This window comes from Dipodomys ordii, unplaced genomic scaffold (assembly GCF_000151885.1).
Source record: "Dipodomys ordii isolate 6190 unplaced genomic scaffold, Dord_2.0 Scaffold167, whole genome shotgun sequence".
Classification (NCBI taxonomy): Eukaryota; Metazoa; Chordata; class Mammalia; order Rodentia; family Heteromyidae; genus Dipodomys; species Dipodomys ordii.
The window spans coordinates 2,221,278-2,247,713 of NW_012267383.1; the positions used below are offsets into that span (position 1 = coordinate 2,221,278).

Below are 26,436 nucleotides of genomic sequence, written 5' to 3' on the forward strand. Positions count from 1 at the left end.
ATTTGAAGCCATCGAATCTGATCAATTAGAAGGAAAGGAAATAAAAAACAAAGTAGAAAGTCTCGACAGTAGGTTAGACCATGCAGAAGATTGAATCTCTGGGATTGAACATAGCCTAGACATTATAGAGAAAGAACAGACAAGTATTCAAGACAAATTCAAGAAATATTCAACATTTAGAAGACACCATCAGAAGGCCTAATTTAAGGCTAATGGGTGTAAAGGGCCTAGAGACAGAAGTTAAAGGTATAGAAAAATTTTTTAACAGGATCCAAGCCAAGAACATCCCAAACATGCAAAGAGATAGGCCCATTCAGATACAAGAAACCTTTAGAACCCCAAATAAACCAGACCAGAACAAGACATCCCACTGTCACATTGTAATCCACACAGGATCAGTTGAGACCAGGTAAAGGATCAGGAAGAAAAAAAGTTGTCAGGAAGAAAAAAAACCAATCATCTATAAAGGGAAACCAATCAGAATAACTTCAGATTCCTCAGCATAGACGTTGAAAGCAAGAAGAGCCTGGAATTATGTGTGCCACATCCTAAAGACAACTATCAACCAAAAATACTGTACCCAGCAAAACTCTGCTTCATAATGTAAGGACAAATAAAAACGTTTCATAGCAAAGAAAAATTGAAACACAGATCCACCAAACCATCCCTACAAAAGATACCAACAAGAGCACGATAAAGGCCAAGAAACAACTCCAGAGAATCAAAGAACCACAGGAAGAACTCAGCTGGCACAGTCCCCAAGAAGGTGGATAACATAGCAGGAACTACCAAACACCTGAAGTCCTAACTATCAATATTAATGGACTTGACTCTCCAATTAAGCAAAGTTGTCTAGTTGGAACAAAAAGCAAGATCCTTCTATCTTCTGTCTTCAAGAGACACACCTTGCCCACAAAAACAAACATATTCTGAAAGTGAAAGGCTGGAATAAAATCTACCAAACAAATGGCCCCCATAAACAGGTGAAAGTTGCAACCCTAATATCAGATAAAATAGACTTCAAATTAAAATTAGCAAGAAGAGATAAAGAAGGTCGTTACATACTAATTAAGGGATCTCTCCTTCAGGAGGACATTACAAGTCTAAATATCTATTCACTAAATAATGGAGCACCCAAATTTATCCAGGAAACACTATTTTCCCTAAAATCATACATAGATTCAAAGACATTAATTGTTGGGGATTTTAAGACAACATTATCCCCACTGGATAGATCAACCAGGCAAAAACTCAACAGAGAAACCTCAGACCTATGCAGTTGCATAGATCAACTAGACTTAATGGACATCTACCAAATATTTCACCCAGCAGCATCAGAATCACATTCTTCTCGGGAGTACATGGAACATTCTCCATAATAGACCACATTTTAGGTGACAAAGAAAATTTGTCCAAATTCAGAAACACTGAAATTATGCCCTGCATTCTCTCAGACCACAATGGAATAAAATTAGAATTCGACACCAAAAACCACCGAAGAAAATCCTGTAACACATGGAGGTTGAACAACACACTGTTGAACCACCAGTGGGTCATGGAAGAGATTAGAAAGGAAATTCAAATGTTCATGATATTTAACAAAAATGAACACACAAATTACCAGCTCCTCTGGGACACAGCCAAGGCAGTACTCAGAGACAAGTTTATAGCTCTGAGTTCCTACAAAAACAACAATCTAACGAGGCACCTGAAGCTCCTTGTAAAAGAGCAGTAAGCTAAACCCCAATCCAGTAGATGGAAACAATTAAAATTAAATCAGAATTAAATGAATTAGAGTCCAAAAAAATCAATAGAACAAAGAGTTGGTTCTTCAAAAAAACTAACAAAATTGACAGACCCTTAGCAAATTTTATCATAAAAAGAAGAGAAGACACCCAAATAAACAAACTCAAGAGATGAGAATGGTAACATCACTACAGAAACAACCAAGATTAAGAACATTATAAGGGAATACTTCTCAAACCTTTATGCTAGTAAGTTTGAGAATCTGGAAGAAATGGATGAATTTCTAGCAAAGACTGACATGCCCAAACTAAATCAAGATGATTTAAACCAACCTCATAGACTCATATCAAGCAGAGACCTCATAGACCCATATCAAGTCAGAGACCTCCCACCTAAGAAAAGCCCAGGACCAGATGGATTTGCAGCTGAATTCAAAGCAGAACTCACACCAATACTCCCTTCAACTCTTCAATGAAATTGAAAGTGGAAGTTCACTACCAAACTTTTTCTGGGAAGCCATCATAACCCTCAGCCCAAAACCAGGCAGGGACTCATCAAAGAAAAAGACCCATTTCATTGATGAACATCAATGCAAAACTTTTCAACAAAATCTTGGCCAATTGAATTCAACAACTCATAAAAAAAAATCATACACCATGATTGAAGAGGATTCATTTCAGGAATGCAAAGCTGGTTCAATATACATAAATCAATTAATATAATTCAGCACATCAACAAGAGGAAGGATAAGAACCGCATGATTTACTCATTACCTTACTCATGTAACTGTAACCCCTCTGTATGGTATTTTTACAATGAAAATATATACTAAAAAAAGAACCACATGATTAATAAAGGCTGTATGGGGCTAGGAAGGTGACTAAGTGGTAGAGTGCTTGCCTTGCATGCATGAGGCCCTGGGTTCGATTCCTCAGCATCACATAAGCAGAAAAAGCTGGAAGTGGTGCTATGGCTCAAGTGGTAGAGCACTATCCTTGACTGAAGAGCTGAGGGGCAGTGACCAGACCCAGAGTTCAGGCACCATGACTGGCAAAAAATAAATAAATAAAATAAAGGCTGTATATGACAAACCTACAGCCAACACTATACTTAATGGAGAAAGGCTAAAGCCATTTCCTCTAAACTCAGGAACCAGAGAAGTATGTCCACTATCTCTACTTTGCTTCAGTTTAGTATTAGAGTGCCTAGCTAGAGCAATAAGACAAGCTGCAAACATAAAGGGGATCCAAAAAAGGAAAGATGAAGTAAAACTCTCCCTCTTTGCAGATGACATGATCTTGTTTTTAAAGAACCCCATGGACTCCACTCCCAAGTTACTTGAGTGGATCCAAAACTTTGGCAAAGTAGCAGGGTATAAAATTAACCCTCAAAAATCAATGGCTTTTTTGTATGCCAATAACAAGAACAGCGCGGCTGAAATCAGGAAAGCAATTCCTTTTGTAATAGCCCCACAAAAAATAAAATACCTAGGAGTTAACTAAAGAAGTGAAGGACCTCTATGATGAAAACTTTAAAAACCTGAAAAAGGAAACTGAAACAGAACTAAAGAAGTAGAAAAACTCCCATGCTCCTGGATTGGGAGGATTAACATCATGAAAATGGCAATACTTCCAAAGGCTATCTACAAATTCAATGTGATACCTCTATCAATATCCCAACCTCATTCTTCAATGAAATAGAAGAAGCAATCCAAAATTTCATATGGAACAGTAAAAGTCCCCAAATAGCAAAAACAATCCCTAGCAGAAAGAACAGTGCTGGAGGAATATCAATACCAAACTTCAAACTCTATTATAAAGCCATAGTAATCAAAACAGCTTGGTACTAGCACAAGAACAGACCTGAGGACCAACAAAATAGAACTGAAAACCCAGAAATGAGCACACAAACCTATAGGCACCTAATCTTTGGTAAGGGGGCTAAAAATACAGTAGATGGTGTTGGCAAAATTAGTTTAACACCTATAGAAAATTAAACCAGATCCTTATATATCATCCTGTACCAGAATCAACTCCAAATGGATCAAAGACCTCAAAGTAAAAGCAGACACCCTGCAAACATTACAGGAAGGAATAGGAGAAACTCTAGGGCTGCTTGGCACAGGACGAAATTTTCTTAATAAAGACCCAGAAACAACAAATTATAGAAAGGTTGGACAAATGGGATTGCATGAAGTTGCAGAGCTTCTGCATGGCAAAGGACATAGCTAGTAAGATCAATAGAAAGCCCACAGACTGGGAGAAGATTTTCACTAGACATACAATGAACAAGGGCCTCATATCAAAAATATACTTAGAACTCAAAAAATTAAATCCCCAAGGGGAAGGGAAAAAACAAATTGTTTAAATAGGGATACAGGTGGACCCATTGCAACAATGAGATGTACAATATACTATGTTGAAAAAGGAACTTTACAACTTTGGCGGAGGGGGAGTGTAGTCGTGGCGATGGGAGGGCACGGATGGTAGGGGAAAAACAGAGGAGGCAACAATGCTTGGTAAGATATGTACTCATTACCTTACTCATGTAATTGTAACCCCTCTGTGTGGTATTTTCACAATAAAAACTTATTTAAAAAAATTAAATCCCCCAACAACAAATCCTGAAAGAAACAACTACCTGATTAATAAGTGGGCTAAAGACTTAAAGAAAGACTTCTCTGAAGAAGAAATAAGAATGGCCAACAGACACATGAAGAAAAGCTCAACTTCTCTAGCCATAAAAGAAATGCAAATCAAAACAACATTGACATTCCACCTCACCCCAGTTAGAATGGCTATTATCAAGAAATCTAACAACATATGCTGGAGGGGATGTGGCCAAAAGGGAACCATTACTGCATTGTTAGTGGGAGTATAAATTTGTTCAACCACTTTGGAAAGCAGTATGGAGGTTCCTCAAAAGACTACATACACATAGAATTCCCCTATGACCCAGCAATCCCACTTTTGGGCATTTACCCAAATGATCATAAACAAGGCCATACTAAAGTTACCAGCACAATTATGTTTATCACAGTATTATTCACCATAGCTAAGATATGGAACCAACCCGGATGCCCTCAGTAGATGAATGGATCAAGAAAATGTGGTATATATATATATATATATACAATGGAATTCTATACCTCCATTGGAAAGAATGATACCACCCCATTTGTTAGGAAATGGGAAGACTTGGAAAAAATTATATTAAATGAAGTAAGCCAGGCCCAAAGAAACATAGGCACTCTGGTTTCCCTTATTTGCAATAACTAGTATATGTCTAGGACAAGCAGAAAAGGTCAAAAGCCATGTACATATGACCATATAAGATTATGTTAAGCGAAATGAACCCCAAGATAGGGACACAAGAGGTTTTACCTTTGTTGCCCTTGTTTTTAATGTACTTATAATGTACTATGTGATTTTTTTGTTTCCTTTGTATGTTCTCCCCCCATGGTATAATCCCTGTTTGCACAGTATTTGGTTCCGGTGCCCTGCATCTTGTATATACATTTTTCTAATTTGGGAAGGGGAAGGGAAATAACAAAAATAAGGTTGACCCATTGTAACAATGAGATGTACAAGACAATATGTTGAAAACGAACTTTACAACTTTGTAGGAAGAGTTGGGGAGGGAAGGGATGGTAGGGGAAAAACAAAAGGAGGAAAATAATGCTCGATAGGAAATGTACTCATTACCTTACTCAAGTAACTGTAATCCCCTCTACACAGTATTTTTACAATAAAAAATATATATTAAAAAAAAGGAATGGGAACGTGACTCAAGTCTAACAAGTGCCCAACTCCAGTCCTATTAAAAAAAAGGCACTATATAATTCTATCTATGATAAACAAGATTATCAAAGTACTATAAATAAAAAATTGTCAAGTAAATAAATCAAAACAATTCACAACAGAAAAACTAAGGGATGCAATAAAGCTTGCTAAGATAAAATCCAGTTTCTTTTTTTTTTCTAAGAAGGGTCAGGTGGCAATTCTAAATTACTCAAAGGAAATTTAACCACTGATTGCAATGTCTGTAGTTTCGGGGGAAAACCATACCCCCAAATTACAGGGACTGTGGTTATAAGCTATTATGAAGAGTTTCCAATGCCAGACATCATCTCCCTATCTACATGACTGGATCTTTTTACAGGACTTTGCTAGAACAGCAAAATTTATGACTACTTGCTTTTTTGCATACTTTGGTATCAGTAACAAATATGCATTCCTTTCTTTAGCAAGGCTTTTTAAGGGACCCCAAATTAATCTAATATGAAAATAAATAAGTCAGTCATAAATCCTGTTAATATTTCAGGGAAAAAAAGTATATCCTACAATTAACACTGTGATTTGTCTAACTCATGACCAAGGCCAAACAAAAACATCTCCCAAATAAGTTCTGAGAAATATCTACCACAATCTTGAAGATTGTGCTGTCTGTTCTAGCTGAATGTCTATTTCCCTGACTAATGCCAGTGTTAGCACAGATGGAATCTAGAGACAAATTGTAACACAGGAGCTATTTCCCACTTTCATTCCTCAGTTTCTTTATAATGACTGCATTTGCTCTGCCATAGTCTCAATGATTTAGTAGCCAAATAAAGATGTAAAATGCCGTTAATTATGCTTGATTTTCAGGTTTCTTTGAATACAATCCTTTGCATACAGTCAAGTAAAGTAATCTTACAATTACAAAGTGGCTTCCAGGTTTGCAGAAAGTCACTTCCTCCTAGGACTCAGTGCAGCTTTTAGGTCCCTGGAGATAGTTCCTCAGGCTGTCTAGGCCAGAGAACTAGTGGACAGAATTGGCATTGGGCCAGTTCCTGCCACTTGTAAGGACCACAGCAGAAGGACAAACTATTGTTCACATAGGCGACCCTTAGCATCTTAGGAAGCATTAACAAATTAAGCACCACTTCCATCATTTAAACTGAAAGACAACAACTTAACTGTGAGACAATTTTTACTATCACCCAACTAAACTATCTTCCTTCTTTCCTTCCTTCCAACTTCTTAACTTCATTCCCAACTTACTTCCTCCTTTCCCTTTCTTTTCTTTCCTTTCACTCTCTTCTTTCTTCCTATTTCCTTCCTTGCTTCCTTTCTTCCTTTTTCTGTCAGTACTAGGGTCTTGAACTCAGAACCTCATACTGTTCCTCTCTTACCTTTTTTTGCTAAAGGCTGGCACTCTACTGCTTGAGCCATAGCTCTACTTCCAGCACTTTGCTGGTTAACTGGAGTTAAGAAGTCTCTTATATGCATCTGCCTGGGCTGGGTTTGAACAGCTATCCTCAGATCTCAGCTTCTGGAGTCAACAGGATTATAGGATTACAGGCCTGAGCTACCAGTATCTGGTTGTCTTATTTCTAAGTAGAAGATGCATCCCACGGAAGCTTTATCCAGGAAATATGTCCTTATTTTTCATCTATGACTAATGTCAAACTTTAATCTCTAGCCCAACAATTCACCTGAACTCCAAGCCCAAACTTCTCAACATTTTCTGTAGGACTATGACTAGGCATCACAAATCTAATATACTCAGATCAAAGTTTCATTTCAATGAAACTCCATCTTTCCTCACTATACTGTATGAAGTTACCATGTACCCAACAATTTATTCAGGTTGTCATTTGTTTTGTTAAGACAGCTTTATTTAGAAACTATTGACATGTAATAAGACTCACTAAAAGTCCTGTCAACTACTACCACAAGCATTTCTCTCCCACTGAAAAAGATAGTTTGTTTTCTCCCATGGCACTCTGTCTTTTCTAGAATGTCACATACAGAATCATATGACATATATGCGCATTTCATGACTTGGTCTTCTTTCTTATCTAAGGAAATTAGCTACAATGATACTCAGTGAAACACAGTCATGACAGTTTCTCTTCACAGCTCAATCATTAAATGGAATATATTCTTTATTATAGCCCCTTTTGAAGTTCATATAAGCTCCAACAAGACCAAGGAACTTGTCTACCTTGTTCAGTGCTGTACACCAAAACCCTCAAAAAGTAGCTTTTGAAAGGAGGCAAGATGGAAGGTTAGAAGCATCTACCATTTTGACTCTTTGAGTAAGAAGGATCAGATGACAGGTGAGACTACTCTGAAGAGAAAAAGGGAGTGTCAGGAATCAAGAAAATAGTCTCAGGACAGAACACAAGTGCAGAAAACAAAACAAGACAAAAACTGAGCCAAGTTAGCCCTCCTTCAGAGGTTAGAGCAAGATAAACTGAAGGGCAAGGGCCTGGAGAGTCTTAACAAAAACCTTACCTTCTCTCAGCTTTAAATCCAGTGACGGATCTGGTGAGACATCTGGTGAGACCTCAAGTAGACATGATCAGAGAAGAGCTTTACTATACCACACCATAATTAAAATGCCAAGACTAGAGAACAAAGGAAAGAAACTAAAAGCTCCAAAAGAAAATTGCCAACTTATATCCAAAGGTAAACACAAAATCACTTGCATCTCTGAATAAACCCTAAAAGCCAGAAAAGCATGGAAAAATACATTTTAAGAACTAAAGTAACTGCCAACAGAGAATAATATATCCAGCAAAGTTATCTTAAAATTTTGATAGAGAAAGGAATAAAGACCTCCCAGAATATGAATAAGTTAAAGGAATTTCTGTTCACCAAGTCTACATTGTACCAAATACTTAAGGGAATACAGAAAGACAGTCACAAACATGAGAATCTGGTAAAGAATAAAATTTAAAAGAGGACTAGTGAACATGTCAGAATTAGGAATATTAAACATTTTAACTTAGCAAATGAATGAAACGCAAAAACAAAAACAGGGAAAGAACAAGCAACACTAGTAAAATATATATATATAATAACAGTAATGAAACAACCAATAGAACCACATTGAACAGTAAATAACTCTCAATCATAACCCTAAATAGCTCCATGCTCCAATCAAAACAGACTGAATGGTTTAAAAAGCATAATCCAACAATATATTATCTACTAGAAACATCTCAATGAAACATATCTCATGATCACAATGAAAATCCCTTGTGCAGCTAAGATATTATATTCTAAAACAAATGTACACAGAAAGAAAGAAAAAGAACATCAATGTTCCATAAGGTATACCAAAAAATTCAGAAATCATTCTATGAAAAAAAAAATCACTCCCATGCCAAAACCATGTTGGGAACACAGTAAGAGAAAGCAAGAAATAGACAGCATGCATGAGCTTAGTCGATGAAACTGATAAGCATAGATACAAAATTCTTAATTTACCATGTACTGGTGGCTCACACCTATACTCCTAGCCACTCAAAAGGCTGAGATCTGAGAATCACAGTTCGAAGACAGCCTGGGCAGGAAGATCTGTGAGACTCTCATCTCCAATTAACCACCAGAAAACTAGAAGTAGCACTGTGGTTCAAAGTAGTAGAACACTAGTAGAGCAATAAAGCTAAGGGATAGCACCCAGGCCTTGCGTTCAAGCCCCACAATCAACAACAAAAATAAATAACTAAATAAAAATAAAAATTCTCAATAAAATAGTGGCAAACAAAATCTAAGAACCCACTGAAAAGATATTACACCATGATCAAGTTGGTATGATTTAGGGATGCAAGGATGGTTTAACATATGTCAGTCAGTAAACAGAAAAACAGGGTCAAGGAAAAAAAAAAACCACATGATCATTTCAATAGATGCCAAAAAAAGTCTTTTTGTATCCTTTCATTATAAAACCTTTGAAGAAACTAAGTACAGAAAGATCATCCTTAAGCATAATAATAAAAAAAAAAACTGTATGACAGAGGTAACACCACAATTCCTTGATTTCTGACCCCCGGGGACATATGGATCCAAGAACAAACACCCTTATTGAGAAACCCAGACAAAGGTGGTAGAGTTTAAGTTAACAGGTAGGCAGATGCTAGAAGCCCACCTCTGCTTAGGGCAGAAAAGGGGTATATAAATCACAGAGCACAGATTCCTGCTTGGGAAAGATCCAGACATGTCCTAGTTTTTCCAGGTGCTGCCTGAGGATTGGCTTCTGTTACCTTTGTCCAGAGCATTACACTCCAGATGGAGAGAGTTAATAAAAACAAAAACCTGTGTGGGTGAGCACACAGGTATTCAGAGGCTTTAGAATCCTGGTCAGGTTGAACAGCGAAGCTCTTCTTCATTAATTTTTTGTCAGCCATGGGACCTAAACTCTGGATCTGGATGCTGTCCCTCAACTCTTCAGCTCAAGGCTAGTGCCCTACCACTTGAGGCACAGCGCCACTTCCAGCTTTTTCTGCTTATGTGGTGCTGAGGAATCGAACCCAGGGCCTCATATATGCAAGGCAAGCATTCCACCACTGAACCAACTTACCAGCCCGATAGCAAAGCTCTTCTATACAAGACTAGTCCCAAAAGAATTGGGAGACATAGCTGGTTTTTCTAATACATATTTACAAACACCAAAGTGAATAAAAATAAACAGGAAATAATATCCCAAAGAAAAGGACAAGATACATTTGAAAGCAACTCTAATGAAGATAGATGCTTCATCTAACAGAGAATTCAGAATACTTACAAATGGCCAACACACATAGGAAAGAGGACTGATTTATCACTAAGCTTCAGAAAAAAACGTAAATCTAAAGCAAAAAGCACACTTCAACATCTGTTAGACTGGCTCCGATATGAAGATGGAGCTGGGTGGGCATGGTGGTATGAACCAGTAATCCCGATTACCTTGAAGAGTCAGAAGATTACAGGTTAAGGTCAACCTGAGCAAAAAGTTACCAAGAGTCCATCCCAACAAATAAGCCTAGAATGAGGACATGTACCTGTAGTCACAGCTACTCAGGAAGTCTAGGTGCTAAGATCATGGTCTAAAGAACGCTACAGCAAAAGGACACAAAGCCCTGTCTGAAAATAAGTAGAGCAAAACAGAACTAGGGTTAGGGCTTTAATGGTAGAAACTGCCTAGCAAGTGTTCCTCAATTCCAGTACCAATAATTTTTTTTTTTTACGAAGGAAGAGTTTGTGAGGGCATGGAGAACATGAAACCTTTCTATTCTATTGGCAGGAATGTAAATTGCTACAGATTCTATGGAAATCAGTGCAGAAATTCTTCAGAAAATTTTTTGCTGGGAGATGTCCCTGAGCATTTATACTTTCTACGATTTGACTCATAGCTCAATTTCTGGCTTTTTGCTGGTTAAATGGAGGTAAGAGTCTCACAGACTGCCCTGTACAGGCTGGCTTTGAATCTCAGCCTCCTGAGTAACTAGAATCAGATGTGAGTCACTGGTGCTGGCCTTTAGAAAGTTTTCAAAAGCTTATGCAATATTTAGGCATACAGTCAAAGGGAATGGAATCAGAACTACAGATACAGTGACTTTCTGTTCATCAAGGCATCACTCACAGCACCAAGAATGAAGACAGTATGAGGTGATGGGTGACACATAAAGAAAATGTGATACACAAGACACGTGCATGCACACACTACATGCATAACTTAGCCTTCAAAAGTGGCTCCCACCTGTAGTTCTAGCTACACAGGAGGCTCAGCTATGAGGCTCAAGGCTGAAATCTAGCACGGGCAGGAAAGTCTGTGAGACTCTGATCTCTAATTAACCACCACAAAGCCACCACAAAGTGGAGCTGTGGCTCAGTGGCAGAGCCCCAGTCTTGAGTAAAAGAGCTAAAAGACAGGGCTTAGGCTCTGAGTTCAAGTCCCAGCAGCAGTATGAAAAACCTACTGTGCTTAATATAAGCCAGAGACAGAGAAAAATACTGCAATAAAATATAAATTATTTGCGGGTGCTGCTGGCTTATGCCTGTAATCATAGCTATTTAGGAGGCTGAGATCTGAGGATCATGGTTCAAAACCAGCCTGAATTGGAAGGTCCATGAGACCCTCATTTCCAATTAACCACCAAAAAGCGTGAAGTAGCACTGTGTCTCTCATGAGAGAGAACTAGCCTTGGGCACAAAAGTTTAGGGGCAGCTCCCAGGCCCCAGCTAAAGTCCCAGGTCACACACACACACACACACACACACACACACACACACACACACACACACACACCCCATGCCCCAGCTAAAGTCCCAGGTCACACACACACACACACATACACACACACACACACCCCATGCCCCAGCTAAAGTCCCAGGTCACACACACACACACACACACACACACACACACACACACACACACACACACACACACACACACACACACACACACACACACACCCCATGCACAGAATTTCCAGAATTCCTCCTAACAATGTCTGATAGATGTGGAAAATGGAGAGATGTTGACCACAGGATTCAGACTTTGAGCTGTAAGAGGCTCTTACATGAACAACAGGTATGATGATGATTTATTAGTATTACTATAATTGTTTCACAGGTTATATGTATATAGATACATCATCTATACCTCAAAAATCAATGTTGGTGCTAAAAGAATTCTTTCAGTGTGGTCAGTGAGGGACATGCCAGCATTCATGGGAATACAAGATCAACAAAATTGCCAAGCTGTAGACTTTCTGGAATGGATCACACACATTTACTTGTAGAGACGAGAAGTCTAGATCTTGCAGAGAAATTTTAACAGGATTTCTACCTTAATATTTCTGTTATAGAACACAGACAGCAAAATTACCACATGAAAGCCTTAAGTGATACCAGATGATCTCAAAGAGAGGCTATGGTATTAGCAAATCCTAGTAGCCATCTTCTTAGATGGCTACTAGAATGAAGAATGAAGATAACTCAGGAGACCTCAGCTCCTGATGGCCAGGAAACATTGAGAGCTCTTAGGTTTCAAGATAAAGGATGTAAAAATTTTAGCTACATTTTAACAAATGAACAATGGTAGCATATCTAATACTAGGACCATGTTGCAGACATTTTTATGAATGTTTAGTTTTGTGGGTGGGTGTATGCTGATCCTGGGGCTTGAACTCAGGGCCTGGGAACTATACATAAGCTTATTTTGTTAAAGGCTGAGCCACAGCTTCACTTCCAGCTTTTTGGTAGTCAACTAGAGATAAGAGTCTAATTGACTTGGGCTGCTTTGGGCTGGCTTTGAAACATGATCCTCAGATCTCAGCCTCCATAGGATTACAGGCACCAGCCATTAGTACCTAGCCTGAATGGCAACTTCCATGTTCTTTATTTGTGTCAGGGACAATTTAGTCAAGCATTTCTGCCTATGCAAACATTAAAATCCAAGAAAATAGAACCTTGTAAATTCAATTGTGGAAAATAAAAGAGGCCAAGTTTTTAAGTTCAGATAAGTGGTAACTCCTCCAAACAACTAACTTACAGTCTAATAAAATGAATGCTAGGAAGCCAAAACATGTATTGAATTGGCCAGGAAGCCAAGTCAAAGGGAGAGAGGAAGGATAGGCAAATACAGTCATAATGTCATACACAAGTGAAAATGGAACCAGGCAGCTTGAGGGGAGAGGTAGGGCGGGGAGAGATGGGGTTATCAGTGGAACAGGTGACCACTGATCAAAATGCATTATACTTATGAACTAACAGGTTGAATTGTAACTCCTTTATATAACTAATGGTAACTGAAAAAAAATATTTTTAAATGCTTTCACATATAGGACATGCTCGTTGATCTGTATATCCTTTTATGGGACCAAAGTAAACATCTGTAAGGCTTTATTAACTATTGCTGCCAACAAAAGGCACATAGACTCACACTATTTTCTCTATGCAAATATATAAACATTTTATTGATTGTGTGGGGGGGACATATACATACAGAGACAGAGAGAGAAAAGGAGGGAAACAGACAAGAATGACGAAGAGGAGAAGAATGGACAGTGGAGGGGAAAAGGGAGGGAAGGTACAAGGAGAGGAGAGAGGAGGGGAAAAGCAGGGGGAATCAAAGAGGGGGAGGAGGGCATAAGAAAGAAAAGGAGGGAGTCTCACGGTCTAGAAAACCAGAAGTGGTGCTGTAGCTCAAGTGGTAGAGCGCTCGCCTTGAGCTGAAGAGCTGAGGGACAGCACCCAGGCCCAGAGTTCAAGCCCCATGACCAACAACAACAAAAAAAAAACTTAGAAAAGGAGGGGAGGGGAAGAGAAGGGACTAGGAGAAGAGGAGAGGAGAGGAGAGAAGAGGAAAGGGTGAAGGTGGGAGAGGGGAAGGGAACAAGAAGAGAAGGAGAAAAGAGGAGAGGGAAACCAAGAGACTTAATATACATAGCATGACTAAATAAATGTAAATGTGGATTCTGACATTTTTGAACACAAAAAAGGTATTACCAAATTTTGAGTTTCAAAAAGATGAGAGGATAGCAAAATATTAAACACTGTCAGTTTGAAAGGTAAATAGGAAAAACAAAAAGATATTATTTTGTGAACTGAGGCAATTTCAAGTAAAATACACTAAGAGTAAAGATTCCTTATGGAGAGAAAGGTTCAAAAAGCCTTTGCTCACCTGGCTTATCTTCCTTTGTTCTTGAAGCGCAGTCTGAATTGCCTGAGACACTTTCTCCTGATCTCTTGCATGTTCTGTCTTCCATAACTCTCTTTCTTCTGCATGGACTTTTTCCAAGTTTTTTCTTTCTTCTTCTACAGCTTTCATAACTATATCCTTCACTGCATCCTGCTCAAGCTTCAAAACAAATAATGAACGAAGAAAACATAGATGAATGACTGGACAATTATGTGGTTAAGCTAAAAGACAAGACTGGGATGCTCTACAGTCTAGGTCTGAGGTTACTGTTTGCATACACAATGAATACTTGCATAAAATGGACTTTCTTAATATGAGCATTTCTACTTACTTTTATGGCATTCCTATGCTTCAAATAAATTGAGCCTTGCTTAAGGCTGTCACTCTACCATTGGGGTTATGCTTCTAGTTCAGTTTTTGTGTAGGTAAATTGAAGATAAGACTAGCTTTTCTGTCTCAGCTATCTTTGAACTACAAGCCTTAGACTTCAGCCTCCTGGAATAGCTAGGGTTTACAGGCAGGAATCTTGGCCTTTGGCATATTATGATTCTTTCTCGCAGTTTGAATGAATCAGTTATTGATATGTAAATCATTTGATATGTAAATCACTTATTGTTTAGAAAATTCACTCATTTACACATCTTGTTCAAATGTTGACATATTTTATTTAAAAAATCACATTGGCTAATACTTCCATCCATCTCATCACCATTATCTGTAAGTACTGAAAAGCAAGAAACAAACTTTTTTATATTTTAATTTTGCAAACACAATTGCAAAGAAAGAATGTTGCTTTTTGCTTGTTCTTTTTTTTTTTGGAGGGGGTGCTAATTCTGGGGCTAGAACTCAGGGCTTCTCATTCTTGCTTGTTGATTTTCACTTAAGGAAAGTGTTCTACCACTTGAGACACACCTTCACTTTCAGGTTTTTGTTGGTTAGTCAGAGATAAGAGTCTCCTAAATTTATCTGCCTGGGATAGCTTCTAACTGCAATCCTCAGATCTCAGACTTCCAAGTAGACAGAATTACAGGTGTGAGACACCAGTACTCAGCTCTTCAAACTTTTTCTTTTTTTTCTTTTTCTTTTTTTTTGAAGGTGATAGTGGGACTTGAATTAGGGCCTTTTTCTACTTGTTCCTGATTCTTGAATCCATACTCTGGGAATTTACAACCTGGTCTTTATCTATGACACTCACGCCAAACTTATATGTTGATTTCAGCTTTTATTAATTTTAGAGTCTATTTCCTTCATTTCCAAGCTATAATCATGAGTCTATTTCTACCAAAACTATATCTGGCCTGGATATTCAGTGTACTTTTTTTCATTCTATTAATTCTTTCCCTGCTTCTAATATGGGTTAATTTCAATTTCCCTAAAATTAATGTCAACTGCCATTATGGCACACCTTTGCTAAGAAGTTTCAATGTGTCTTCTTCATGAAAGAAATCAATTTCAAACTGGTTCAGAATACTAGCTACTTTTAAGGCTTTCAAAAGCAGTTTGTTGCTTAAATTTTTCTATTATGTGGACATACTACTAACACATTCATGATAATTTACTTCCTCCTCTGTTAGTATATGAATATTTTTTACTATAAATTCTTTGAGACAAAATCATAGGAATCTCAGCACAGTGATATACATGTATTTGTTTACTTAATAGTTTTTCCTCAATATTTGTTGGTTAAATTTAATTTTAAATCAAATATGAAAGCTAGTATAATAAGCTTGATATGATATAGTATGATAAGTATGATATGTGTACCTTTTATATTTCTGAATGCATTATTTAGATGAGTTATTTTAAGCCTGGCTTTAAAAAAACTGTTTCCTTGCAAAACACACAGCCCTATGATGACACCTATTAAATACCAGCCGAGTATTAGTGCCAAAGCACACATTAATTTACATTAAGTAGATTAGTAATTAATCTACATTATAAAAAAATTCAAAATCCTATACAACAGGAATTTAACATATCTTATGTTTCAAAAATCAGGAAAAACTTTTGATTTTCTCCTGGAATAAAATAATGCCCGAGTAGATTGACCAGACTGTATTATTACTGAATTCAATTTTTAATTCAACTTAAGAAACAAGCCAACTCTAGGAGTAGAAATACCTTTGCGGCAGATTCCAATGTTTCTTTATTTTTTTGCCTTTCTTCCTCCAAACATTTTTCTAATATTTCCTGAAAATGATAAGACAGTCATGAATTATTTGAGATAAGAGAACACATGCTTTCTGTACTCAGAGCTCACTAGAAGCATTACCTTCTGTTCTTGAGATTGCTGAATCAAAGCTTCCTTTATTTTCTCTCGTAACAGTTCCTCCTCTGTGTCTAGCATTTCAAGGAGCCTTTGATGCTGCAAGGAAAGACAACTGCATGATGACTATGGCTCTGAAACAAAATCTATCAACAAGGAGGTCAGATGATAGGATTCATTTGCCCAAAAAGGAATACTGAAATAGTTGCTGGAGGAAATAATTGGAAGTATGGTAAAACAAAGGCAGATGAAGCAGAAAGTCTTTTGAGTTCCTATTTCCTTATTCATCCTATATACATTGATTGCAAGTTTCCCAAACAAGACAAGAGATCTAATGTAGTAACAACTATTCCAAATTAGAAAACAAGTCAGAAAGTGGTAATATGTCTTTTTACATAATTAAATTTGGAAATTATTCTCCCTGAAATTTTTTTTTATTAGCTTGCCAAAACCAGACCTGGGAAAATATACTGTTTGCTTGATGAAAAACCACAACCAGTTATCTGTGGGTCTCTAGTAAAGCATTAAGGATACTGAAAGATAAGACTACTTCTTGCCCCAAGACTTTATCACAGTTTCAAAAAAAAACCAATCCATAAAGATATCATATCTAGTACTAAAGTATAGAGAGCTAGTGAGTTTACTTTCATTGAAATGTACTAATGAAACTACACTTAAGTTCATCAGAGAACTATTATTCACTAAGCACTTGGAGTTTGAATAGAGATTTCTAACAAAAGTCAATGTTTATATTTTATTTATACTTAAATTTATACATTATATATAACATATGTATATTATATATAATGCATACCTTATATAATATATTATATACTATATAATTATATATAATGTATATAATATATATATATATAATATATATATATATAATATATTTCTATGTAACTTGTAATATTATATGTGAAATATTATCATAATAAATATAAGTTATATATGTATTAACATAACACATTATATATTATACATAAGACATAATTATATACATATATATTATATATAATTATATATCTATAAATATATATATATACACACAATATATATATTTGGGGGGTACCGGTGTGGGACTTGAATTCAGGGCCATGTGCTGTCTCTTAGCTTTTTCCCTCAAGGGAAGTGCTCTACCACTTGATCCACAACTTCACTTTCAGCTTTTTGCTGGTTAATTGGAGATAAAGGTCTCACGGACTTTCTTGCCCGGGCTGGTTTTGAACCTTAATCCTCAGATCTCAGCCTACCGAGTAGCTAGGATTACAAGTGTGAGCTACCACTGTCTACTCAACTTGTACTCTATCAACAGTTCCAATAATAAGAGCCAGATGGTATTCCGGACCAGGCTCCAATATGAACACAAAATTAAAACACCTGGCAATGCTCACAGACTTCTTGCTCAGTTACTAAAGACTCATACTGTTTCAGATACAGGAAGTTCCTTTTGAACATAAAGTCAATCTGATATTCTATCTGGTAAAACAGAGCTCTGTCTTTCAAAGTTGTTCTGATTTTTAACACACTTCTCAGGGAGGCAGTCTATATTGGGAGGAGTAAACAGAGTCTGTATCATCTAGTTGAGACAATATGTCATTCCTGTTTTAAATTAGAACAGTTCTTTTCATCCTTTGTTTTTCAAAAGAGTAAAATAAATCACATGAAAGATGTGGTTTTCCCTTAAAAACAAATTCAAACTGTGATGCAAATCATGACATGATTCAATGTGGAGCAATGATGGGTTCCATGCGCGCCAACCAAAGAATGAGCACATTGTATAAGCTCAAGTCAGTAGACATAGAATTTTTTTTTTTTTGGTTGGTCATGGGGTTTGAACTCAGGCCCTGGGTGCTGTCCTTGAGCTTTTTTTGCTCAAGGCTAGCACTCTACCAGAGCAACACTTTTGGTTTTTGAGTGGTTAATTGGAGATTAAAAAGTCTCATGGGGACTTGTCTGCCTGGGCCGATTTCAAACAAGGATCCTCAGATCTCAGCCTACTGAGTAGCTAGGATTATACGCATGGGTCACCAGCATCCAACTACATATAATTTTGTATTTCATGTAGTTATTGGATACAGAATTTCACAATCTCAGAAACGATATACTTAATCTGTAACACTCTCATGAGAAAATATGCAAAGATACAATACCAGACAAATAATTAGATTTAAAGGTGATAAATATCATCTTCACAAGTCCTAAAACTCAATTTAGGCTTAAAAGGGGACAAACAAAGCACTCATCAAATAAATAAAAATTACTGGAATTTTAAAAAGACACTACGATTTTCATAGGAATAGTTAACTTTTATGTGTGTATGGGTATATGTGTGTGTGTGTGTGTATGCTAGTACCTGGGCTTGAACTCAGGGCCTAGGTGCTGGACCTTAGCTTTTTTGCTCAAGGCTAGTACTCCACCACTCTTGAGCCACACTTTCACTTTGAGAGATAAGAATCCAAAGGACTTTTCTGTCCAGGCTGGCTTTCATCTACCCATGCCTGACTAATATGATTCTTAAAGAGATGCTGTATCACAAATAAAAAGCATAGGGGAAGCTGGGTAACAAGGGCTCATGCCTATAATCCTAGCTACTCTGGAGGCTGAGATTTGAGAATCAAGGTTAGAAGCCAGCTTGAGCAGGAAAGTCTATGAGGACACACTATCTCCAATTAATAAGCAAAAGCCTGAAGTAGAGCTGTGGCTCAAATGGTAGATCACAAGCCTTGAATGAAAAAGCTAAGGGACCCTGAATTTAAGCCCCCGAACTAGCATGAGCACAAGTATGCGCATGCGCACTCTCCCCCAACGCATGCACAAATAGTGGGAATCAAATATGCATATTGTCATAGATGAAATACACCTCTACTGGAGAGGTGGTAGGTGAGCAGGAAAGGCAGCTAGACTGTTTTTTTTTATTGTGCAAATACTGTACAGAGGGGTTACAATTACATGGGCAAGATAACGAGGACATTTCTTATCAAGCATTGTTGCCTCCTCTTTGTTTCCCCTTCCCATCCCTTCCCATACTAAAAATATGGAACGCTTCACGAGTTTGCGTGTCATCCTTGCGCAGGGGCCATGCTAATCTTCTCTGTATCGTTCCAATTTTAGTATATGTGCTGTCGAAGCGAACACAGCTAGACTGTTTTTAACTCACTATTTTTATCTAGATTTATAAATTATTTAAAAATATTTTAATTGTATCTACCACTTTTTTTCTAGATCCTGTGTACAGGAACAGCATACTTTCATAAATATTTTGGTAATCTGGCTCACGCCTGTAATCCTAGCTACTCAGCAGGCTGAGATCTGAGGATCACAGTTCAAAGTCAGCTTGGGCAGGAAAGTCCCTGTGATTCTTATCTTCAATAAACAACTAGAAAACCCGAAGTGGTGCTGTGGCTCAAGTGGTAGAGTGCTCACCTTGAGCTAAAGAGCACAGGGACAGAGCCCAAGCCCAGAGCTCAAGCTCCACAACTGACAAAAAAAAAAAAAAAGGTAATCTGTATAACAACTAAGGAATGTATTAATATATTTTAAAACTTAATTATAAAGAAGCTTTGTGAATTTGTTTAGATCCACAGGGCTAGCAAATGGTTAAGACTGCATCTCAGGAATGGCAAAATACAAAATCCATGGACTCATTTTTTGTTGTTTTGGTAGTACTGATTGAACTCAGAACCTCACTTTTGCTATGCACATGATCTACAGCTTGAGCCACACCTGTAGCCCCTTTCTGCATTGATTTTAGAGAAGGTGTCTGTACTTCACACCCAAATAAGTCTGGGCTCTGATCCCCATAACCCTGTCCCTGTAGACAACAGGCACCCACCACTGTGTCCAGCACTGTACTCCCCTGTAGCTGGGAAGACAGGTATGTGCCACTATTCACAGCCACTACCTGAAATGGGCTCTAGAGCTCTCCTTATCCAGGCTGGTCTTAAACCATAAGCTGCTTCCTTAAGTAGCTAGGATTACAGGCTTGACCTACTGTGCCCAGCTCAAAAATTCCTTGAGACAACTTCGGACTTTAGATGTGCACCAATCACTAGGGGCTGTTTCACTCACTTTTGAGGTTCATTTATACATTTATAATATTTTTCTGTCTTTATGGTTAGTAAAAACAATCTCTTAAAGCTATACTGTGGTCATGGTATGTTCGCATCTACAGAGGCTCCTCAGGGAACAGTTACAATTGTGGTAAGACTGCAAAAGCTAGGAGGGCCAGGAGAACCCTCATGCATCACAGACTTCCTTTAAAAACTTCCTCTAGAGAGCCGAGTCTCATCTACTACAATTCCATGGAACATTTGCCAGATGAATCATTTATTCAGAAGTCGATGCCTACATCAGCAGGCAATTTTTTCTTTTCAAAGATAATACTTTTAAGAGATTTTAGTCAGGTGTGGGTGGCTCATGCCTGCAATCCTAGCTACTCAGGAGGCTGAGATTTGAGGATCACAGTTCAAAGCCAGCCCGGGCAGCAAAGTCCATGAGACACTTATCTCCAATTAACCACCAGAAAACTGGAAGTGGCACCGTGGCTCAAGTGGTAGAGTACTCGCCTTGAGCTGAAGAGCTCAGGGACAGCACCCAGGCCCAGAGTTCAAGATCTATGACCAACAAAAAAAGAAAAGAAAAAGAAAAAGAAAAAAAGATTTTATAATATTATTTTACTGTTACTATTAAGGTGTTGTTCAGAGGGGCTACTATTTCACAATTCAGGTAATGTGTACAAGAGATTTTTTTCTGTAAAATAACGCTACAATTATAAAAAGCTGTTCTTACACATTGTATATTTGTGTAAGTACAATAATGATATTATATTTGGGAGATATGTCTCAAGGCGTTAGAACATTCTAATAGATTTAACAAAGGAATCAGAACCAGTATGACTATGGAATTGAAGTTGTTCACTTACTAATCTCAACCTTCACTTCTCATTTATATTTAAGGCCAGTAATACCAACCTCAAGGTGCTATATGAGAGTTTAATCAAGTATTTCACATAATCAGTCTGGTTATCAAGAAATGTTAAACTAAAATTATGATAGTGAAATATTCAGCTGAGCACTTGTGGTTCATGCCTGCAATCATAGCTACTCATGAGATCTGAGGATTGTGGATCACAGCCAGTCTAGGCAGGAAAGTCCATGAGACTCCAATTAACTATCAGAAATCCAGAAGTGGAGCTGAGGCTCAAAGTGGTAGAGTGCTAGAACTGAGCAAGAAAACTCAGGGACAGAGTCCAAGCCCTGAATTCAAGCCCCACGACCAATTAGAAAAAAAACAAAACAAACAAACAAACAAAAAAACGCCATTTGCTGTGGTTCAGAATTAAAAGCCTCATAAGGAAATGTTTGGATATGTTTGTAATAGTAAAGAACAGAAAAAATTTTTAAATAGGTCTTACTAAAATATGAAAGACTGGCATTTCTGATCCATAACAATGTTATTTTAGAGAAAATTAATGAAACAATGGCCCAGACAGGGCTCTAGTCCTATCACAGTGTACCCATATCAAGGAGAAAGAATATCCAAGAAGAAAAGGAGTTGTTAGTGATTTTTTTGGAACTTCTCCAATTTTTATCTTACATCTATACAAATGGGAGCTTCAATGTGTATATGTGTATGTGTGAGTGTGTGCACATAAGCATGCATGCGTTCCCGCCAGTGCTGGGATTTGAACTCAATTTTGGGTGCTGTCCCTGAGCTTTTTCGCTCAAGGCTGGTGCTCTACAAGTTGAACCATGCCTCTATTCCTGGCTTTTTTTGATGGTTAATTGGGGATATGAGTCCCATTGATTTTCCAGCCTGGGCTGAATTCAAAGCACAAGGATTCTCACATCTCAGCCTACAGTGCAGCCAGGATTACAGGTGCTGAGTTGTGTTAGATTTTTCACTGAGGAAGTTTGGTAGCTCACATAGTACACAGTTGTCTACTAATCACATATGCACAGACTTCATATCATGTTTGCGCATAGATAAGTGTGTAGTACACACTCATCTTTCACCTATAAGGTTCAAACTCTGAACAGAATCAAGGATAACCTGAAACATTCACACAAAATATAATAAGTTTCTTCACATGAGTTAGATATTTCCTCATTCATGTGCCAATACATTCAGTAGTATTTGGAAAGAAAATCTCAAGAAGATAAAATTGAAAAGGATAAATTGACACAGTGAACTTGCCCCAAGTCCAATAATATTAATAATCTTATTTTGAATAAAACACAACTGTAAAAGCATTACAGTAATCACATATTTACTTTAGCCCAGTAGTCCTATTTCCAATCAGCATGGAAAATGCAGGCAAATGCAAATTCTCCCTATTTAAATACCGTGTGGAGTGCTTTATTATAGTATGAGTGCTTTAATATATTGTTGGGCACATGTGGTTATGTATTTGTCAATGCTCTAGAACACACCCTACCAAGAACAAACACTAAAGGTAAATGCATGTCCTTTGCAGACATCTTCACGTGAGAATTCTGCTACTTTCCAGTAAACTTTATTATGAATTTAACACTTCCTTTAAAAAATAGTCTATCAAAGCAAAAATATTGCCAGGTACTGGTGATTCCTGCCTGTAATCCCAGCTACTCAAAAGGATGACATAGGGGATTGTCTTTGGTGAGATAGGAGGATCACAGTTTGAAGCCAGCCCAGGCAGGAAAGTTTGTGAGATTCTTATCTCTAATTAACCACTAAAAACCTAGAAGTGGAGCTGTGACTCAAGTGGTAGAGTGTTAGCTTTGAGTGAAAAGCCCAGCAAGAATGCAAGGCCCTGAGTTCAAGCCCCAGTATTGGTACACACACACACAAAAAGCATTTCAGGGAAAGGCAGACATCACTGCAAAATAAGACAATTATAAACTTATATGTAATTAATAGCATAGCTTCATATTACATAAAGAAAAAAATTAAGGACTATGTGGGAAATTTGATAGTCATTATATTATATTGTTATAATTTTAACATCTTGTTTTCAATACTCATCTGACCAAACAGCAGGAAATCAATATGGTGACAAAATGTGATCCTAGCACACTTGATGATGGATGTATATTGAGTGCTGCAAGTGACAGCTGAAAAAACACTCTTTCCAAGCATGTTAGCAGCAGGGCCTTGTTACACTTCAAAGGTTCTCAACTGTACAAGTTAAGAGAGAGAGTGTCACTTGCGAGGGCTGGAGGCATGATTCAAGTTGCAGTTTGAAGCTGGCCCAAACAGGAAAGTCTTTGAGATTCTTACCGCTAATAAACTAGTCCCCAAACCAGAAGAGGAGCAGTGACTCAAGTGGTAGAGTGTTAGTTTAGAGCAAAGGCAGCTCAGTGACAGTGCCCAGGTTCTGATGTCAAACCCCAGGAACAGCATTAAAAAAAAAAAAAGAATCAGTACTGACAATAGTCAGACCCAGTACTCAACATCCAAAAGTTACTATACAAAGTACCAGGCCTTCTTAAATTTTTCCAACAGGATGTTCTAAACATTGACATCCCCATCTCAACTGTATTTTATTGGTTGTCTGTGTAAAAACAATCTTTGGTAGAAGTGCTAATCTGAGGAAAGACTGGATGTTTGAACAAAATTACAGAATGGCTAAAATTTGCTAAAGTAAAGAAAGCATGCACTCAGAAATCGGATGTAACTCTGACACACAAGAGAACTGGGATGGTTACCACTGTTCTGCTCCCTACAAGGATAAAAACTGGAATAAAATGAAGAGCAGTGATGCCTTAGATGCACTAGCTCACAGGGACCTGGACAAGGCACACTACCATGCGCTCACCCAGACGGAGGCCACCCAAGACACAGCAGACAGCAATCAATGCCAAGGCGCTGCTCTAGGAGATGAGACTAAGAAGTTTTTTCATGAGGTTTCCAAGAAATCTCATTAGGCTGGATGCCAGTGGCTCCTACCTATAATCCTAGCTACACAAGAAGAGGCTGAGATTTGAGGATCATGGTTCAAAGCCAGCCCAGGCAGGAAAGTCCATGAAACTCTTATCTCCAATAAACCACCAGAAAACTGGAAGTGGCACTGTGGCTCAAGTGGTAGAGTGCTCGCCTTGAGCTGAAGAGCTGACGGACAGTGCCCAGGCCCAGAGTTCAAGCCCCATGACTGACCAAAAAAAAAAAAAAATCTCTATGTTGTATGACAAAACAATTTCATAGTTAGCCGCCCAGTCTGCACTTCTATTACTATATACTTTGGGACAATAATGAGCACTTAATGATGTGTTTTTCCTGGCAGGTCAGTGGTCTCAGGGCACATGTTTTCTGCATATTTTATAACAAGGAGACGCAAGTGATTACAATGGTATGCTAAGAATGGATTTGAATATCAATGCCATAGCTCTTACAACAGGAATAAAATTAGTGTTGCTATTGTTTTATAACCATTGTATATAAACTAAGGAAAAGTAAAAGCAATAAGATCTGCCATTAATTCTGAAAAAATATGAATTTTGATACCCACATATTTAGCCTATCTTACCCATGTAAGTATCAGCATGCAAAGGTAATTACCAAGAATGCTGAATGAAATAAAAACCTCATGAAATGTGTTTGAGGCAGGAGGAAAAAAAACCTTTCAATACCTTGATATAATTATAGAATTTATAGAACAAGTGAAGAAAGATGACAAGTAAAATTCCTCAGGTTCTACCTGAACATGCATATTGATCATAGGATTAACCTTAAGCACTGGCATGACCAACTCTATCAGGGAGGAGTCCATAGGAAAGCAGAGGCAACAGGGAGAGGAAAACAGAGGTGCTTAAGGAATTTGAACCCCCTGGTAACTTAGAGGGACATACATACATACAGGTTTCCATCATTGTTTTGTTTTGTATGTGCTAGTACTAAAGGCCTGGCACTGTCTCTTAGCTTTTTAACTCAAGACTATCACTCTCCCATTTGAGCCACAGCTCTTTTTGCTGCTAAATTTGAGTTAAGAGTCACACCAACATACATTCTGAGGCTGGCTTTGAACTGTGATCCTGAGTAGCTAGAATTATAGACATGAGCCATTGATGCCTGCCTCCACAAATTTTGAAGATGATGATAATGGCTACATAAACCCTCAATACACAAACAGCAGAGAACATGAAGAGATAAATTAGAAAAGCACCTGATGTAGTTAAGCATCCTTACAAAGTCCTGTCAACAGGCAAATAAAGATATAATGCAGACCTGCCACAGTCAGGGTTTTCCAAAGAAACAGAAAGGGCATAGTGACAAGAAATAGAGGAAGGTGAAAGATCTTTTTCTTTGTAGGAGTTTAAGTATGAAATACTTAGGCAAACAAGCAGTGTAGAAACTCAAGTAGGGTTTTTATGTGGATGCCTGTAATCCTAGCTACTCTGGAGGCTGAGATCTGAAGATTATGGTTCAAAAAGCCAGCTGGGGCAGAAAAGTTCATGAAACTCTTTTTTCAAACTAACCTGCAAAAGTCACAAATAATAGGGTGTCTCAAATGGTAGAATACCAGCCTTGAATAGAAAAAGCTAAGGGAGAGCAATAAGGCCCTGAATTCAAGCCTTAATGTTGACCACAACTACAATATATTTATATGTACATTTATTTGTTTATATATTCATTGGCAACTACACACTAGTGTTGAACCAAGCAAGTGATTACCATAGCATCGCTATGCTGTAAAAGAAAATTAATCATCACACAAGCCTACATATGTCTTTCTCGTGGGATGACAATATGCATTGCTTATGAGGATATAACAAATGTGTCATTAAGTAGATTTGTCACCGTGCACACACCAGCATGCACTGACACAGACCTACACATACTTTGGCTTTACGTCACAGCCCACTTCTCCTAGGCTGTGAACTCATGCAGCCTATCACCACACTGAATATTGTAAATGAATGTGAAATGATAGGATTTTTGTTTCCAAACATACCTGATGACAGTAAAATTACAAAGAAAAATGG

General features: G+C 37.8%; 1 protein-coding gene across 6 annotated transcripts in view; it reads right to left on the reverse strand.

The window, feature by feature from the left end:
* Positions 1-26,436, reverse strand: part of Ccdc91 (coiled-coil domain containing 91) — a 179,445-nt gene that overhangs the window by 55,434 nt on the left and 97,575 nt on the right. For all 6 annotated transcript variants that reach the window (XM_013033434.1, XM_013033429.1, XM_013033428.1 and 3 more), the window contains 3 exons: positions 16,478-16,570; positions 16,327-16,395; positions 14,188-14,364 (listed from right to left, as the gene is read on the reverse strand). In XM_013033434.1, the coding sequence (XP_012888888.1) occupies positions 14,188-14,364; positions 16,327-16,395; positions 16,478-16,570 (339 nt within the window). The remainder of the gene's footprint in view (positions 1-14,187; positions 14,365-16,326; positions 16,396-16,477; positions 16,571-26,436) is intronic.